The sequence below is a fragment of the Astyanax mexicanus genome, chromosome 8, assembly GCF_023375975.1.
Source record: "Astyanax mexicanus isolate ESR-SI-001 chromosome 8, AstMex3_surface, whole genome shotgun sequence".
NCBI lineage: Eukaryota > Metazoa > Chordata > Actinopteri > Characiformes > Acestrorhamphidae > Astyanax > Astyanax mexicanus.
In genome coordinates, this window is record NC_064415.1 from 18,079,614 (window position 1) to 18,100,268 (window position 20,655).

Sequence of the window (20,655 nt, forward strand, 5' to 3'; positions counted from 1 at the left end):
TTTTTTAATCATAATATAATACGGGAAATTTACGGGAAAATACTAATACGGGAGGACGGCGGGAAAGAGGAGTAAAATACGGTACTTTCCCGGCCAAAACAGGAGACTTGACAGGTATGGTGAACAGAGCAGGGCTACAGCAATTAACCTTGAACGTATTTTCTACACTATGCTCTAAGTTGCACATTTTAGTGGTTTCCCTGCTTTTCTCCCACTGTTAAAGGACTTTATAAGTAACTGATCAGTTGAATCAGATGTATTAGTAGGAGGGAAAGCATTAATTGTGCAGAGCAGCATCCTGAACTAAAAGGTACATTTAATACTGTTAATTTGCCTGATTTAACTTTGCCTTAACTCACAAACTCACAAACCTAATATTTCTTTATTAGAAGAATATTACATAATATCAGATACATAATTGACAGAAATAGTACAAATATAAGTATACAATGTAATCATAACCCCCCTCTGTCCCGTGTTTCATTACCATGTTAAAAAAACAACCTTACAAACTAACTTTTTCTCTGCATTAGACATAGATTCTGCCAAACAAAAAAGTGCACATGCTTGCACACCCACATATATGTATATACACAGCTTTGGGAAAAATGAAGAGACCACTTGAGTTTCTGAATCAGTTTCTCTGATTTTGCTATTTATGGATATATATTTGAGTAAAATGAACATTGTTGTTTTATTCTGTGAACTACAGACAACATTTCTCCAAAATTCCAAACAAAACATCATTTAAAGCATTTATTTTCATTTATCATGCATCTTGGCATGTTCTCCTCCACCAGTCTTGCACACTGCTTTTGGATAACTTTGTGCCACTCCTGGTGCAAAAATTCAAGCAGTTCAGTTTGGTTTGATGTCTTGTGATCATCCATCTTCCTCTTGATTATATTCCAGAGTTTTTCAATTTAATAAAATCAAAGAAACTCATCATTTTTAAGTGATCTCTTATTTTTTTCCAGAGCTGTGCACATATACCCAAACAGAAGCCCATAAAAAAGCATCATTAGCAAAACCAAGATTTATGTACAATTACTATGCATGCACAACAAACAAAACCATACAAACACACACACAGTTCCCAGAGCTGTGAGAGAAATCACTTAACACGCAGGCAGTTTAAATTCACTCAAATTTTACATGTTTTTAAATCAAATCAAACCTGTAGTGGAGAGCTTCTTGAGTGTTTTGTCCTCCCTCTCCTTATATTCAGAATGAACCATGATTATTATAAATTGCTCGTCTAATACAAACAGCGAACTTGTGCCACTTGTGCCATTTTGGACACAGTAAACAAACAGCGTTTTTAATCTTGTTTTGTCATCATTTGAATTACTTTCTGAGTGTTTTGACACATTTCTATAGACCTTTTTGGTGTTATTTGTCTTTAAAAACAAAAAAACTTTCTAACTCACTTTCAGCCTAAGTGGCCAAAAACTTCATGAAGCCTCACAGTGCTTGAACCCACAGATTACTGTGTGCCACTATATTTGTCTATATTTGTGTATTTTTTGTTTGTTTGTTGTTGTATTTTCCACAGACATTTTTGGTGGCTAAAGATTCAGCACATCTTTGGTTAACAGTCATATTTGAATATTTTAAACAACACTTATATCAGCAGCCAAGCAAATGCTTTCTGCACCATGCCTAATGGTAGCTGTGGGCTAGGGGGATATAAAGCTCTCCAGCATTTAACTGTTGAGCAGTGAAACTGTGATCTCCATCTAATCTAATCTAATACATTTGGGTTTAGCTGGAGAAGCTTGCTCCACATTGTAGTTCAAAGCCTTCTCCTGACAGTGCTGATAGATACTCGTTTTTTATACTTACGGTTTTGGAAGAAACACTGAAAGAAGAGTTGGTGTCCCGAATAATTTGTCCATGCAGTGTACTTATAGTAGCTTTATAGCTTTATATCTTTATAATTTATAGCTTATAAACCAGTGTCAGTCAGGCCCTATTTTATATGGTCATATGATTCTGACACTACTCAAAATGTTGATATGGTTTCTATACCGTAAAAATAAATCACACAAGGGGCTCTGAGTGGTCCAGCAGGCTAAGCGCTGCCACTATGATCAGGAGATCACCATTTCGAATCCTGTTCATGTAGCTTGCCATTGGCTACCAGAGCCCTGAGAGAGCACAATTGGCCTTGCTCTCTTTGGGTGGGTAGATGGCGCTCTTTCCCCACATCACTCCATCTGTGAGCTGATGTATCGGAACTGAGTCGCTGCGCTTTCCTCCAATCACGCTGGCTTGTCGGCAGTGCTACTTTAGGCTGATTTCACACGTATCGGAGGAGGCATGTGCTAGTCTTTACCCTCTTGGTGTTAAAGCATCACTAGTGGTAGGAGGAGTGATAGAATAAAAACACTTAAAATATTGTAGGCAAAGTGAAAGAATACAGCAGAAGAAACAGCACTTCAGTAAGTCAGGTAATGAATTCACAGTCAACAGATGAGCTGAGAAAACATCTGCAGACTCAGACATCCTTTCTTCACTATTATAATTTACTAATCCTCAGAGGTTTTGCATTCTGTAAAGTAATTGCATGTAATTACTGAACAATAAATCTCTGAATTTTAATAAGCCTGGGAATTTCTAATAGATAATTATCAGTCTAGGAGCTCAGGAACAGAACATTCTGACCCTCTCTGTCCTCAGCTGGCCCAGCTGACTCACAGTTCTACACAGTTCTACACCTGTACCAAAACTGTCACAGACAGTTCAGAGAAAAAGGACAGGACATAAAAAAGTGTGAAGGGGAGTGTCAGACTGGTCACTGAAGCCTTGGATGCACTTCACGACTTTAAAAGCCATATCTGACTGGGTTTCCCCACACTTCCTGAATGAATGTGCCTGATTTTATTATAGCAAATTAAAAAATGTCCATCACACACTAAATAACGCCAGCCCTCTGCTGAACTGACCCGAACACGACACAAAACACACACCTTTTTTTTTTACCTAGAAGAATAACCAGTGATGGGCATAACGCCGTTGAAATAAACAGCATTACTAACGTCGTTACTTTTTTTAGTAACTAGTTACTAACTAATTACTCTGACTGTAACTATAACACCATTACCATTTCCAAAACCCCGTTACTGCACGTTTCTTTAGCAGCTCAATTAACTTTTTTTGTTCCGCGCATACAGACAAAGGCGCAAGTGTGCGTGTGAGTCACAAGGGACATGCTCTAATCAATTCAGTGATTGGCGTGGTAGTGCTGTGCCGGGGTCTGAGGCCTTCATTCGGTTTCTGCTGCGCATCTCTGTTGCTTTATCTCTTCTGATTATCTGTTATCTCAAAGATTCACAGCCCTATACAGATTATAAAAAAAAAAAAACGACTGAACTTTCACTACAGTATTAATTTAGGGTCACACAGAGTATTAAAACATCTGCTGGTGTGTGTGATGCTAACACTGAAGTATGTGATCAGTGTAGAGGCAGTAATGAAACAGCTGAATTCTCCATGTGTAACAGCGTGAGAGGGTCTCCGCTACGACCCAGACTAAGTGCCTGTGAATGGTATTAACTCCCAGTAAGAATAGCCTGGCAGCTGATTCTGGGTCAGTACTCTGCCTCTAACTCACGCTGACAAGGGCACGATTATTCCGGTACTCTCTGATTATAGGACAGAGCTCAGGGCTCTTCAGGCCTCCGGGGCTTTATGAAGTGCTTCCAGGAAAACGTCTTTGTTGAGGCAGTCTTGAAGAGCTTTTGGGAGAAAAAAAATCCTGCAAGGAATCGTGGGATTTGCAGTTTTTATGTAAAGGGTTCAGCAAAAGCACCATCAGCAGCCTGCAGACCATCATGTTGACAGGTCAAGACAAAGCAGAGGATCGAGGGGTCATTTGAGGACAAAGTTTGGGGAAAGCTGAAGGAAAGAGAAGAGATTAGAGGGGTGGAGAGGAGTTTACTGTGCGATATTGAGGCCACCAGCCACACAGGTAACGAGGGATGACTCTGTCCTCATTTTATCCATGAACTCCCCTCTAGTAAACAAGACTAGAACAACCACAGACAAACAGGAGTCAACACACACTGCAGTACACGGTTGTCCTTGAAGCTACTTAACATTAGAGATCACAACCTTCTAGAGACAAAGTGACACTGCACTATTTTAGCTGGATCTATTCTGGAGAATTTTTTAGCAGTCAGAGTTGACAGTTGGAAAAAAAAATGAAGTAGTGTATGCTATAAAGAACTTCTAATTCAGCAGGTCTCACTGCTGAGTGGTGGTGGTGGTGGGGGGTACTTAACTGAGTTAAGTAAAGCTAAGCTAAGTAAACAAAACTGCAATAAAAAAAAGCATTTTTTTTAAGTCAAATGAGCACTGGAAGTAAATCTACTGTTTCTTTTGAAAACTGTTTATTTGAGTGAGTAAAGCGTATCTCAGTTAGGGATGTGCCATATCATATCGTATGCAATAACAAAATGTAATTTTCATTTTGTTGCAGTAGTGTATTCTTGATTTTGTTTTATAATATTGCCAAAAATATCGTTATCATGAAAATACTATTAAATATTGTGATATTTTAGAGCCATATCGCCCACCCCTACTGTTTAGTTAGTATGTATATTGAATCTCTATCTAAAGTTTTACAGTCACCATTATTAGAAGAGCAAAGGGGGAATAGGAAAGTGGGGTAAAGCTAGACTGCTGATATCCAAGCTCACTTGACCCTCCCCCAGGAAACACTGACTCAATACTGCATCTATCTTTAGAGCCCCTTTTGATTATGAATCAATAAGAAGCCTATTCTGACCAGCATAAATACCAGCCTGAAATAGATCTGCACCTGGGGTTCGCTATTGTCTGAATGACCCAGAAAATCCACAGCTCCAGTGGCATTTATAGGGGGATCGGATTCTAGCCTGTAATGAAAGCTTGTCAGAAGTGTTGTGTTACGTATACAGTTCAGTATCAATAGTGGTAATGAAGATGTTCGAACAATATGTTTTGTGTATTTATTAGTGTTTTTATATTAACAGAATAGCAGATACAGAAATGTGCTTTTAAAATAAAACTATTCATCTTAGCAATTAGTGTGTTAAGCATACATACAGGGGTTGGACAATGAAACTGAAACACCTGGTTTTAGACCACAATAATTTATTGTGGTGACGGACAGTTCTGGTGGAAACAGGAGAGTTGAGGTGCACATTGAATTCTGCCATGTTTTGGGCAGCCGTGGTTTTATGTTTTTTGGATACAATCCGGGTTAGCACTCGAACATCCCTTTTTGACAGCTTCCAGAAAATGAGAAATGGCTGAAATAACAGAAAAGATGCAGATCTCAAATGATGCAAAGAAAACAAGTTCATATTCATAAAGTTTTAAGAGTTCAGAAATCAATAATTGGTGGAATAACCCTGGTTTTTAATCACAGTTTTTATGCATCGTGGCATGTTCTCCTCCACCAGTCTTACGCTCTGCTTTTGGATAACTTTGGATAACACTCCTGGTGCAAAAATTTAAGCAGTTCAGTTTGGTTTGATGGCTTGTGATCATCCATCTTCCTCTTAATTATATTCCAGATTTTTTTTAAGTTAGTAAAATCAAAGAAACTCATCATTTTAAGTGGAACTGTATTATACAATCAATTACCAAATAAAAAAAAAAATGTAAAAAATCAAAAGAATGAGCTGTAGAAGCTGCTGCCTTTTTTTAACTGCACTGCATTAAATGCCGTTTTGAGTGAAGAGTTTTTTTTTTTTTTACAAAGAAATGCAATGACGTGCCATATATCATGGGACATGTTCCTAGCATTGTGTCTCATGATTTTGCCTTTTCCCATAGAATCTAAGGAATGCTGCAGTGACCTGTGGGATATTCCCTTTACTGTTTGCATGGACAGTTCTAGCCAGATGCCGCCAGTCATGATTATTATCACCTTTTGTGCTGTCCACTGTGGGTGGTAATGACTTTTATGACAGTATAAAGTTAAATATGTTGCAAATGACTGTATGATACAAACAGTAAAGCAGGTAAAGAATGAATGATTGAAGCTGATGTGATTTAGTCCTCGTCCTGGTTTTAAGGGGTTAAATACATTTTCTTTTGCTTGTTTCTTCTACACTCTTTTTGCATCTACTACGCACTTTGTGCATCAACCAGTCTGCATTCAGTGAACAGTAATGGTCTGTATCCAGCTGTGTGGACATAAATGCAGTGTTTCTGTTCACATCTGCAGCTGTTTTCTTTACAGAACAAATCTGCATTGACTTCAACATAATGACTATCTGATCGATCGGTCCAGTCACCTGGAAGAGTTTAGTCTCTCTCCTTACTTCCCCCCTCTCTCTCTCTCTCTCTCTCTTTCTTTCTTATTCTGAATTAAATCAACTAATTTAAAAAGAGTGTATTCTCTCTTGTTGGCTTAACTGTCTCTATTGTTTAAGAACTAGACTTTTGAAATGTGATTGTTCTTCCAAAGTCATTCCAGAAGTATTGGAGGGAACATCATTATTCCAGAGAACACAGTTCCACTGCTCCAGTATGGTGTATGTACATGTAGTATAGCAGGAGCTTCTACAAGAAGCATTCTATACTCTTCTAGCTCACATCTGGAATTAGGCATGGTGCCAATAGGTTCTTCCTTTTCTATTATCTATTTCTCTCTATATATCTCCATCTATTTATCTCTCTCTCTCTCTCTCACCGTCCTTCAAATAGACTCTGTTTGACAATGCAATAAAATAATATTTTCCTCTGGAGGATCCATCCATCCATCCATCTCTCTTCCTCTCTTTCGCCTCCCTCCGTCCCTCAAACAGGCATTTAAAAACAAAGCAATAAAAGAATATCGTTCTCTTGAGGATACCTGGGTTATTTGAGGGATACACCAAAGGATGTGTGTGTGTGTGTGTGAGTGTTAGGGTGAGTCAGCTCTCTATTCCCGCAGCAGGCAGCAATACACACACACACACACACACACAGACAAACACACTCACACACACAGTTGGTGTTGCAGTGTGAGCTCATCCTCTCTCACATTCTCTTTTATCTGACAGAAAGACTGCTGGGAGGATTACTGTTCATGCTGACAGAGAAGGGGGGCGCCGCCAGCACACACACACACACACTCATTCCATACACACTTTTCTCCTCTTTCTCTCTCTAATCTCATTTTTCCTCTCTTGCTGGATGTCGTTCTTCCTCTCACTCACCCGCTCAGACTTTAAAAAACCCTTCAAATACTGTAGGTGATAATTATGTATCTGCCTGTAGTCTGGGCAGAATGACAACATGCACTTATTGAGTGTATGTGTGTGTGTGTGTGTGTGTGTAATAGAAGGCCTGCCTATGCAAATAATTATCTGCATTGTTGAGCCAAAACATTATAACCACTTCACTTCTGTACTGTACTGTACTGTACTTGGCTCTGTAAGTTGTTTGATTTTACCAAATTGAAAAAAAAATCTGGAATATAGTAAAGAGGAAGATGGATGATCACCAGCCATCAAACCAACCTAAACTGCTTGAATTTTTGCAGCAAGTTATCCAAAAGCAGTGTGTAAAACTGGTGGAGGAGAACATGCCAAGATGCATGAAAACTGTAATTAAAAACCAGGGTTATTCCACCAAATATTGATTTCTGAACTCTTAAAACTTTATGAATATGAACTTGTTTTCTTTGCATTATTTCAGCCATTTTTCACTGTATGCAAATAAACACTATATAAACTATATAAACACTATAAATGACAATATTTGTATTTGGGAGAAATGTTGTTTGTAGTTTATAGAATAAAAAAACAATGTTCATTTTATTCAAACATATACCAATAAATAGCAAAATCAGAGAAACTGATTCAGAAATTGAAGTGGTTTCCTAAATATCATGGTTGTAGGTGTAATAGTGTTGTAATATTACCATGGTCAAATTTTAATTTATGCAACAAGCTTCTAGAGGGGAGTGTCTAATAGAAAGGACAGGGATTGGTGAACTCTTAAACACAGTGTTTAAGAACTCCAGCAGCACTGCTGTGTTTGATTAACTTACTCATACCAGTACAAAACAGACTACACCGCAAAAATATCAGTGTCTGACAGCACCTGCAGAGCTGAGAATAATCCACCACCCAAATAATAAATAGCTGCTCTGTGGTGGTCTCTTCTGTGGGGTCCCGAAGAGGGTGAAAGGAGGATAATAAAGTATAAATAGAAATACTTATAGGACTACATTCTGTAATTGTAGAACTAAAAAGTGCTCCTATCATGTCAGTGGTCATTAGATCTGATAGGATGGACAATTAGTGCAGAAACAAGGATGTGTTATGATTAATTGATGTTTATCTGTGTGTGTAGATTTCTGCCAGGTGGAACTACGCCTTTTGGCTCATCTGTCGTCTGACCCTGAGCTCCTGAGAATCTTCCAGAATCCTGAAGCAGACGTCTTCACCATGCTGGCCTCTCAGTGGTGAGCACACACTTCTTAACAATTGTACTTGTGTACACAGATAAGCACAAAAAAGACGTATAGAGAGGATCTGATAAAATGTGATGAGCCACAGTGAGTGAGCATGTTTACATGCATTTATCTGTATCTGATTAAATCAAATTTTCATATCTATCTGATTATTCAAGTAGTCATGTAATCAGCATACTCCTATTTCTTAGATCAGAGTAAAATCAAATTATTTGATTAAGAAATATTATAAAGAGAGCTGTATTTTAGTAATTCAGTAATTCTGTTTCTTTTTTTATTATTTAAAAATATTCTTCATTGTAGGTTAGTAATAAAGTCATCAAAACTATAAAGAAAAACATATATAGTATATAGTAAACAAAACCAAAATATGATTTAGATTTTAGATTTTCTCCCCAATTTACACAGCCAATTACCCAACCCACTCGTGTTTTGTTTTGTTTATCAAAATCAAATTTACAGCATGTTTTCTTGTGTTCCTTCATAGTCTGGATGACTTCAGTATTAATTTACAGTGTAGGAAAAAAAAAAAATATTTGAATGAGATGGTGTGTACAAACATTTGACTGGTACTGTACTTTTAACCGCAGTATCCTTAAATTATTCAGTCATTATCTGTTACACAGACAGACAGACAGACAGACAGACAGACAGACAGACAGACAGACAGACAGACAGACAGACAGACAGACAGATAGACAGACAGATAGACAGACAGATAGACAGACAGACAGACAGATAGACAGACAGATAGACAGATAGACAGATAGATAGATAGACAGATAGATAGATAGACAGATAGATAGATAGATAGATAGACAGATAGACAGATAGACAGATAGATAGATACTTTATTGATCCCCGGGGGGAAATTCTTGGCATCCAGCAGCAGGTTACACAATACACAAAGTTAAAAAAGATAAAATATAGAATATAAAGATACATATAAATACAATCAAATAGGATATGGATTGGGATCTTAAATTATTTTATATTTATTTTAGTATTTTTTTTTTTTACTGGCTTTTATGTTCATGTTCATTGTATTGTATAGTCTTACATTTTATTATGTCTGCTGAAAGGCTTATGTGATTGTATTGTATTGCCAATACAGCCGATTGCAATCTTGGGTAGCCCAAGAAAGAATTCCCCTGTGGGAAAGTCATTACTCAGTCTGTGCATATGCAAAAACCGACTGTGAAACTGAAATATTATATAAATATAAAAAATAAAGTCACAGCACCACAAAATAGCAAAAAAAACACTTTTAAAGTAATGCTAAAATTGGGGGATTAAAATCATGGTCATCTTGTACATATAAGCTGATGTTTATGTTGTTTATGTATATATTTCTGCTAGATGTGTTTAAAGTTTTGGTTTTACAAATGTATGTTTATATCAGGTTTTTTTCTGTGAGTTTACAGTTTGATTGTAAATCAATTGCAAACGTATATACACTCTAAATTTCCCCTTTATCTGATTACCAAAATCGGAAAAATAACCCAGTGATCGGATTGTAAACAAACTATATGAAATGCACATAAACACAGCCAGTGTCTGAAACATACAAAGATAAATTGGCAAATATTTGTTTCACACACATCTATATGCCGGCACACAAGCCGGCTTATTAACTCACATAAACAGAACAACTCAGTCAGAGACAGACTGTATATACACACACACACACACACACACACACACACTTACACTCAAACTCAGTCACCCATGAGTGTGTTCTGGGCATGCTCTGTAATGAGGGCGGAGCAGCCCTTTGTGCCCAGATCTCAGCATCCCTTCAAAAAAACGCTGTCACGGCTGTTGCCATGGTGACCCCCCGGCAGCTTCACCAGTGTTTTGTTTTGTTGTGCCGCGTTGCTCCAGCAGGCCGGTCCTCCGCTAAACACTATCGGTACTCGTTAACACACGTGTGTGTTTGTGTGGAGTAGAAGAATTGGAACTATTTACAGTATTTATGCTGTATTAAAGGCTGTTCCTGAGGGTGAAGTCACTTCCACAGGTCCACTGTGTCCAACAGGTGGCGCTAATGGTGCCTTTATACTAATCACCTTTATTTAAACTCTTAAATACAGTGAGTGTAGCTCACACAAATACAGCACTTATATAATATGTAATGTCTATTTCTTTATTTAATTGATTTTATTCAGTGTAGATTAATATTGAAGACAATATTTGGTGGAATAACCCTGGTTTTTAATCACAGTTTTTATGCATTTTGGCATGTTCTTCTCCACCAGTTTTACACACTGCTTTTGGATAACTTTATGCCACCTCTGAAACTCATCATTTTTTAATGGTCTCTTATTTCTTTCCAGAGCTGTATTATTGTTATTAGGACATGAATTACATATGAATACTTGGTTAATAGCGTATTGTTGCTCCCATGCGAGTAAGGCATTTCTTTTTTTTTCCACATTTGGAACAATAATGTTATATTTTGCAATAAAAAAAACAACTTTAAAAATGTTTCATTATGAACTGACCAATAGAAATCCTCCAAACTGGCAAGTAAATATACTCATAATATATTTTTGCATTTATTTCCATTTAAAGTTAGGAAGATTGTCTTCTTCCTCAAATTAGCACTGTGTATTGGCAAGAACTGTGACATGAAGCGTAACATGAGACAGTGCTCATGATTCAATTTATTGTAATATATCATGCTTCTGTAAGCAGGGTGATATATTGAGATTGTTTAAATTGTTTAAATTTACATATAAACAAAGACAATCATGTTTGTATAGTATTAGATTTAAAGAAAAATGAACGTTTTATCCAATCAGAACAGTGGGATTTAAAGAAGGAGCACAACACTACTGTCTAGTGCTCAGGGTTTAAACACGACACCAAAAAAAAAAACGTCTGCCACCAATCTTTACATGTAACTTAATAATTAAAATCAATTCTGTGTTTTTTGAAAAAACAAACAAAAAATCTTTCTCATATCCCTACTGCAAAGTTTCTGATTTAAAAACACAAAGTGTTTGAATGACAGTGACTATATTCAAATATAAAACACATTGTATGTCTTCACATTCTTGAAAAATAAAGCGTGTGTGCGCCACAGTCTGCTGTCTGTGAGAAAAGTAAAGAAATGAGAAAGTGGACTGACAAGAGGCCACAGTGTCAGACAGCACCAGTCCGTATGTCAGCCTGAGGGTACATAAAAGGAGACGACTGGAGAGAGACAGACAGACAGAACGACAGACTGAGAGAGAGAGAAATGCAAGCTGATATGTGTGATGCTCATATTCTAAGCATTCTGTGGCGTGCCTGCAGTTACAGTAACTGCCAGTGACAGGCCTGTCCACATGATGTGGGACATGATTGCTGACATGGTGTGTGTTTTTGTCTCTGTTCTGAGTTGTCAGTGAGTCCATCAGTGTAGCTGTATGTGAGTTAAAAGGTGTGTGTGCGTGTGTCTGTGTGTGTGTGTGTGTGTGTGTGTTGGTTATTGCCTGTACTAAGCTGAATGTGATGCAATGCAGAGTGAATGCTGGCCTGGTGGTGTTGTGCTTGGGGGGGCCTGATCCAGCGCAGCATCTTTAAGCTGAAGTCTGGCTCAGTGTTACTACACACAGTGTACCCTCCAGCCCAACACTGCTGTCTAAGACATCATTATATAACTGTCTCTCTCTCTCTCTCAATGTCTGTCTATTTCTCTCTCTCTCTCTCTCTAGGAAGGGTGTGAGTAAGGACACTGTGAGTTCAGAGGACAGAGAGCACGCCAAACGCATCGTCTACTCTGTAGTCTATGGAGCCGGTGAGAACTACACTACCCATAATACACACTCACACACAGTGTCACAGAGTTTACATTACATTGCATTACATTACGCAGGGTTCCGATGGTCATGAAAAACCTGGAAAAGATATGGAATCTGAAAATAGCAATTTCCAGGCCTGGATAAGTTTTGGAAAAAAAACATACCCAGAAAGTTTTGTAAAAGTCATGGAAATTTGGTCTATAAATTGTTGTGTTTCAGTTTATCGATTTGTAAAATCTATTTTGAGCCAACAAATACATCAGCTCAGAGTTAATTCAGTAATTTAGGCCTACACAATGGAGCTCTCAGGATCTGACATAAATTGTGTCAGATTCATTTTAGGCCTACTATAATCAATTTCGATTATAGTTTTAACTGATTTTTGGTTTTATTGTCCATTTGTGCACTGATTTAAAAAAATGCCAACAAAATATAACCAAATGTGACTTATGGGCCAGTAGTTTCAGGCCCCGGGTCTGGACACTTTAAACAAATCTTGTCGCACAATGCGAACATACACAAGCAATTTAAACATGTAGCTTAGTCTTGCACTTAAATACTTTTTAAAACTAGGTATATGTCTTCCAAAAAGAAAAAAAACATTTGATTCAGGTTGATGATGAGAAAGTGTTTTATTGATTGAATCAAATTACATTGCTACTGTATTTAGTAGTAACTTGTAGTTAGTTGTTAACCTGTAGTTTAGTAGTTAACCTCTATGTAGCATATCATTGTAAAAAAGCCGGGATCCATTTCAGTCACAGCCAGACTGAGAGACAAGGGGGAGGAGAGGGGGATGGAGGGATGAGGGATGAAAGTATAATTGTCATGAAACTGAAGATGGCCAGAGAGAGAGAGCGAGAGAGAGAGATTGCATACAGTCATGCAGAGATCCTTAGATAACCATGGTAACAGAATACTAAAAGAAGGCCTGTCTTATAACACAAACACACACTTATATACACTTACAGATTTAGAGGGGGAGGGGTGAGCAGACATACACACAAATGGGTCAGACATAAAGAAGTGTTGAGGGGCGTTGAGAAAGGAGGGTGCTTTAGAGAAAAGGAAGGAATAATTAGCTGAATGGAGGAACGTGTGACAGTGCTATTGTCTCAGTCTCTCACTCTCTCACTCTCTCACACGGGTGATCTTGGTTCAGGCTGAATGCATATATTGTTCAATACATACTCGGCATTGTCTGATGGTAGATCTGCGGACATTCATAAGATTAAACAGAGTTCAGCATGGTTTCCCAGGTTTTCATTGATAAAGAACATGATCTTTTCTGACAACAGAAAATCAGAAGATCAGAACAGATATAAACAAATCAAGAACTGTATAACAGTAGTAAAATAGTGAAAGCACATCAAAACAACAGCAAAACAGTAAAAGAACAGTGTAACAGCAATTACAGTGTTAATATAGCAGCCTAAGAGCAGTAAAGCTGTAAAACTATCAGCATAAGTAAAGCAGTAAAAACAGGATAGTTAGTGTTACAGCAGTAAAACACATATGAACAGCATAACAGCAGTAAAACAGCAATCAAATAAAAGCAATAAACAGTGAAAGAACAGCAGCAAAACAGTTAAAGGACAGCATTCAAACTGTAAAATAACAATATAACAGGGTAAAACAACAGTAGTAATCTGTTGAAAAAACAGTAAAACGGCAGTAAACTGCTAAACAAACAGCAGTAAAACATTGAGGGAACAGTATATCAATAGTGAAACTGCAAAAGAACAGCGTAACTGCAGTTAAAACAGGGAGAGAACGGTATAATAGTGGTGAAACTGTAAAAGAACAGCGTAACTGCAGTTAAAACAGGAAGAGAACAATATAATAGTGGTGAAACTGTAAAAGAACAGCAAAAATGCAGTTTAAACAGGGATAGAAGAGTATATCAATAGTGAAACTGTAAAAGAACAGCATAATCGTGGTTAATAGAGGAAGAGAACAGTATATCAATAGTGAAACTGTAAAAGAACCGCATAACTGCAGTTAAAACAGGGAGAGAACGGTATAATAGTGGTGAAACTGTAAAAGAACAGCAAAAATGCAGTTTAAACAGAGAGAGAACGGTATAATAGTGGTGAAACTGTAAAAGAACAGCAAAAATGCAGTTTAAACAGAGAGAGAACAGTATAATAGTGGTGAAACTGTAAAAGAACAGCAAAACCACAGTTAAAACAGGGAGAGAACAGTATATCAATAGTAAAACTGTAAAAGAACAATGTAACTGCAGTTAAAACAGGAAGAGAACAGTATAATAGTGGTGAAACTGTAAAAGAACAGCATAACTGCAGTTAAAACAGTGATAGAACAGTATAATCGTGGTGAAACTGTAAAAGAACAGCGTAACTGCAGTTAAAACAGGAAGAGAACAGTATATTAGTGGTGAAACTGTAAAAGAACAGCGTAACTGCAGTTAAAACAGGAAGAGAACAGTATATTAGTGGTGAAACTGTAAAAGAACAGCGTAACTGCAGTTAAAACAGGAAGAGAACAGTATATTAGTGGTGAAACTGTAAAAGAACAGCATAACTGCAGTTAAAACAGGAAGAGAACAGTATATTAGTGGTGAAACTGTAAAAGAACAGCATAACTGCAGTTAAAACAGTGATAGAACAGTATATTAGTGGTGAAACTGTAAAAGAACAGCAAATCCACAGTTAAAAAAGGGAGAGAACAGTATAATAATGTAACAGTTCAAAAGTTGTATAACTTGTATTCAAATACAGCATATTTTACTAATGTGGTAAATTAATATTTTTTTTACAGGAACAGTCAGTTAAAAGAAACAAATATTTGTTGCCTTTTCTACTTTCTTCCAATTGTACGTTACTTGAACATGAACATTTGAAACAATTGAAACACCCACATCACGGTTGGGCAGAGCGACTTTGATGAATGAGCCACTTATTCACTCACCCCTCTGCACTTCTATTGCCTCCAGCTCCACACTGCCGTGCTCTGTATACAGCCTTCACCTCTCTTTGTTTTTCCCTTTCTTACTCTGTTTGTACCACTTTTACTTCTCCCGTCTCCTTTTTCTCTCTCCATTTTCTCTCCCTTTTCATCCTTCTGGATAAAAGCAAGCACTAGGAGAAGGGTCAGGGAGAAATGAGAGTCAGAACTCTCGGGGTTATAAACCCAATCCTGCATGTGCTGGACTGATGCACAGTCTGATGGTGGGAACTGGAGGCGTAAGAAATTAAATGCCTGTAGGTTTTGGAACACAAAAGTGCAGGCTTGTGCAGAAGGGAGGGTGTGGGGGTGCTGGAGCCCTTTTGAATTTTTTTTTGTATGTGTGTATGTGTGAAAGTCTGTCTGTGTGGCCCAAAATAATAATAATAAAAACAAAACAATTTAGAACATAGACTGTGTATAGCTGGACAGAGCATCGTCTCTCAAAAGTGAAGTAACCACAGGTCGGGCGCCCCCTGCTGTTCAGTTGCAGAAAGCTGTGTAACCCCACCCATCCCCATAGGTTTCAATGGCAAAACAGAAAACTTTCAATCATGTTTTTTTTTCTAATATACTTAATTCTACCTCCTTTATTTAAATGGAACAGGTAGTGTAACCTCTGCTTATATTGTCACATTTTTATATGCCCACATAATTCGTTTTTTTAAAACGTTATTCAGCTCTATTCAAAAAAGGTGTGGTTATTGTAAAAGGGCTGGGTTACACCTAGCCGGGGTGGGACCAATGACTGTATGGGTGGGACTATAGGCTGTGTGAGCTCTGTGGAGGCAGCCCTCAGGGGCGGGGTTATTTAAATGAGTAGGCGGTCTCTCCACAGTCTTTCTCCCTCCTCTGGTCTCTGCTGCGCAGACTCGGGTTTCAGGATCGCCAACATGGCGGCAGATTTTGGCTTCATTTTCATTGAATGGGAACGACGACACAGCGTCCATCTTTTTTACAGTCTCTGATTTAGATCCCCTTAGGACCAATAATTATATATATTTATTTCAATCATTTGTTTCAGTGTGTCATAAAAGGTAAAAGAACAATTTAGAAACAAGTGAATTGATTACATTGTTACATAAAATGCATTGTTGACTTACTGTAACATTATAGTGTTAAACATTATATACTTATTGCAAAAACAAATTTATAATAATAAACAACAAACAAGAGTAGGTTTTCAGATAAATATAGATTTAGACTACTTTTCCCCCCTAACAAAGATTGTAGACAATGATATGACTTGAATTGAATTAAATTGAATTGACAATTAAATGGTATGTTGTGATTCCATGTTGCATTCTTTTATGAATATGGGTTGCTACAAATGAACCAGTTATGTTAAGTATGTTTCTGTATAATGTTTCAAATTCTGGCTCCATGTGCTCCCTTTTGACTTTAAGCACCTTCCCCTCAGCATGGCCCTGGTCAAGTGTGTTATGTGCTTTACATGAAAAAGGGTCTAAACCCTACAGCACTGAAAAGAGGTCATTCGGCACACAGTAACAGTAGTAGAACATGGTAGCACACTTTTTGGTCCTTCATAGAATCATAATTTTTTAAGGGTCATGTAATAAAGTTTTTTACCAAAGCAGTAACTATTTACTTTAATATTCACTTTAAATGTTCAATATCTACTACACCAATTGTATTTTCTTAAAAAATAACAAAATAATAAATAATAAAAAAAATAATAAAAAGCACTCCGGTCATGACATCAGAGGCGTATTCTCCTGCTGCGACCCCTCTGAGCTGTCTAAGTGCGGTGGGAGAGATCAGAAGCTCCCAGCAGCAGCAGCAGCCTGCGCGCAGTGCGAGCAGTAATAATAGCTCTGTAATACTGCCCCTCAGAGTGGGTGATGTGTCAGCGTACTCGCTGTAGTAGTGGTTGTAGCCATAGCAACACGAGGAGACGAAGATTCTCACCCTCGCACCGTTTTCTCTGTTACTGTTTTTTATTCTTACACACGCTCTTCACTCTATCAACATTTACTTTTTCCTTTCAGTTGTGTATTTATTCTCTCTCTCCCTAACGCTAGAATTTAGCGTTAAAGGTAGGCTAGGGTAGGGACTGTAGTGTTAAGTATTAGCTACGGTAATCATCATGACAATGGAAGGCCCTCAGAAGTATAGCAAATGTCCTCAGAAGCATAGTAAGGTCATCAGAAGCATAGTGAGGCCCTATGAAGTATAGTAAGGCCCTCACAAGTATAGCAAGGTTTTCAGAGGTAAAGTAAGGTACTCACAAGTATAGTAAAGTCCTCACAAGTATAGTAAGGCCCTCTGAAGTATAGTAAGACCCTCACAAGTATAGTAAGGCCCTCACAAGTATAGTAAGGTCCTCACAAGTATAGTCACAAGTATAATAAGGCCCTCACAAGTATAGTAAGGTCCTCAGAAGTATAATAAAGCCCTCACAAGTATATGAAGGCCCTCACAAGTATAGCAAGGTGCTTACAAATACAGTAAGGTCCACAAAGTGTAATAAGGTCCTCAGAAATATAATAAGGTTCTCACACGTATTCTAAGGTCCTCACAAGTATAGTAAAACAAATATGTGTGTGAGCACGAGCGTGTCCCTGTATACTTGTGCAGACCAGTCCTTACAATGATAGTGATATGAAATGAGATTTTGGTCTTTTGAAGACATTTTTTTTAATCCTCACTAATTCTGATTCTGGTTTATAAAACTTGTCTTAATTTGTTAAACTAAAAAAGGGGGATGATTCACTTTTGTCTACTGGGGTTAAGGTGAGGGTTAGTTTATAGTTAGGGTTATGTAAAGTGTTAATTATCTTTAATTATCATTAAGTTAGTGGAAGTAGGTTAGAAGTATCTCAAGTTTGTTAATCTGTAGATCTGTAGAAGCCTTGAAAGGTCTTAAATTTGTTTGACTACAACTTAGCTTAACTTCAAGTTAGCTTATTGATTTAGTAGAACCTCTGGCATAATTTATGGCTCCAAGGGGTGATTTTTTATTTTAATAGGTATTACTTTTATTATTACCTAAGCTTGTGGAGACAGTACTGTAGGCATAGGAAAGTGTAAATTTGTAGAAAGCCGGTTGGATAGTCCCATTGTGCACTGGACCCTATTTTCATGTACAAATAGGTGCATTTTTATTTGTGCAAAATTGTTTTTGTTTATTTGAAATATTGTTTAGAAAAGACAGGAATCACAAGCTTATTGTATACTCTCAAACATAATATCAGTGTTGTGTACTTTTTGTCTTTTTTGTTATTTCAAAGATGGTCAATTCTGGTGATCTTAAAAAGGCTTAAATAAAATTTCCCCGTACCTGAAGATACCCTGTGTTAGACAAGTGTGTGTGTGTCTGTCTGTCTGTCTGCCTGCAGGTAGGGAGCGTCTGTCTGGTATTTTGGGAGTGAGTTCTGAAGAGGCCAGCAGATTTCAGGACACTTTCCTTCAAACCTACAGAGAAGTGCAGACCTTCATCCAGCACACTGTGCAGTACTGCCACAAACACGGTGTGTCTCTTAATTTCTTAGAGAAAAAAAAAATAATTGACAAAATTTTATGTTCAAGGGGTTCTTGGCTCAACCTAGTACACTATGAACCTCGCTTTAACAAATCAGCTCCATGCCTAAAGACATATAAAGACATATCAGCTCCTCTGAGCATAAAGGAGCATGATATAGTTCTGTAATTACAGACTAAATTTCCCTCTGTTCTTTAAAGATCAGGACTCCAGAAGACCACTAGAAAGCAGGTGTGTTATTCTCAGTACTCAGTAACAATGATATTTTATGTTAAATTTTAATACAATTGTCTCCCCAATTAACAAAATCAATTACACAACCCACTCCCCTATCACTAGTGATGCCCCAACACCCGAAGGGGATGTAGATTAGCACATGCTTCCTCCGATATATTTGAAGTCAGCCACCGTTTTTTTTTTTAAATGATGTTATGTAATAACAAAAGTTTGGGAGAAGGACCACGCCCGAACTCTACGTTCTAACTCCACCCCGTATCAATCAACCGTCCTATAAATACCTCCCCTAACTAACTATCTCTCGTGACGAAAGTTCGCAACCCACCTCCTCCCCAACAACCCCCTTTTTCTACTCTTCCACTTCTCATTAAATAAAAAGGGGGGGATATAACTGCACGCTTCTTCAGCACGCAGTTCAGAACTCCAGCCCAAATTTCCCCGAGTTCCCTCCCCTTTTTTCTTCCTCCTTTTCTACTTCTATAAGGCGTGGTCCGCACTTAGCAAACTGCTGCTGATGTAGCATTGCTGAGTAGCATTACAGGGCACTCCGAGGAAAGGGCAGCGACTTGGTTTTGATACATCAGCTCACAGATGCTTTGTGATCTGATGCCTGATCGACATCACCCTTTGAAGTGATGTGGCGAGAAAGCGCCATCTACCCATCCAGAGAGAGCAAGGCCAATTGTGCTCTCTCAGGGCTCTGGCAGCTGATGGCAAGCTGCATGACCAGGATTCGAATCAGTGAACTCCTGATTATAGTGGCTGCACCACTCAGAGCCCTTTCACTTTACATTTAGCTACAAGGTGAAGCAGCTAGGTAGAAATATGAAGACATAATGTTTAAACCAGGCTTCATACGGTCATGAAAAACTTGGAAAAGTCATGGAATCAAAAAATAGCAATTTCCAGGCCTGGATAAGTTTAGGAAAAATAAAAATACCCAAAAAGTTTTGGAAAAGTCATGGAAATTTGGTCTACAAATCTTTGAGTTTCAGTTTACTGACTGGGAAAGTCTATTTTGAGCTAACAAATACATCAGCTCAGAGTTAATTCAGTAATTTAGGCCTACACAAGGGAGCTCTCAGGATCTAACACACATTATAATATTTAAAAAATGTGTCAGATTCATTTTAGGCCTACTATAATCAATATTGATTATAGTTTTAGCTGATTTTTGGTTTTATTGTCCGTGTCGGCACTGATTTTTTAAAAATCGTATGGTCATGAAAATTTCCCTTGAAGGCATGAAAAAGTCAAAGAAAGAATCATGAACATTTATTGGATAAAAAGTGTATTAACCCTGTTAAAAACTTCAGCAGCACTGCTCTGTCTGATCCACTCATACCAGAACGACCCACCACCCAAACAATGCTCTGTGTTGGTCCTGTGGGGAGAATGGAGGATAATAATAATGTATGCAAAGAAACAGATACATGACTACAGTCTATAATTAAAGAACTACAAATTGCTGCATAATGAGTGTAGAAACATTCTGATTTGACTATGTAGATGACATGGCCCATAATACAGGGTAATTAATTTAAACTAGAGTTCAGAACACAGAGTAGGGCGGGTGGGCGAGTGTGTGTGTGTGTGTGTGTGTGTGTGTGTGTGTGTGTGTGTGTGTGTGTGTGTGTGTGTGTGTGTGTGTGTGTGTGTGTGTGTGTGTGTGTGTGTGTGTGTGTGTGTGTGTGTGTGTGTGT

The 20,655-nt window shown here is 37.8% G+C and overlaps 1 protein-coding gene across 3 annotated transcripts in view; it reads left to right on the plus strand.

Annotated features, from left to right (window-relative positions):
* LOC103041990 (DNA polymerase nu) overlaps positions 1-20,655 on the plus strand; it is a 96,659-nt gene that overhangs the window by 61,031 nt on the left and 14,973 nt on the right. For 2 of the 3 annotated variants that reach the window (XM_022678475.2, XM_022678478.2), the window contains 3 exons: positions 8,338-8,449; positions 12,160-12,242; positions 18,573-18,704. In XM_022678475.2, the coding sequence (XP_022534196.2) occupies positions 8,338-8,449; positions 12,160-12,242; positions 18,573-18,704 (327 nt within the window). The remainder of the gene's footprint in view (positions 1-8,337; positions 8,450-12,159; positions 12,243-18,572; positions 18,705-20,655) is intronic. The other variant, XM_022678479.2, reaches the window with a different exon arrangement.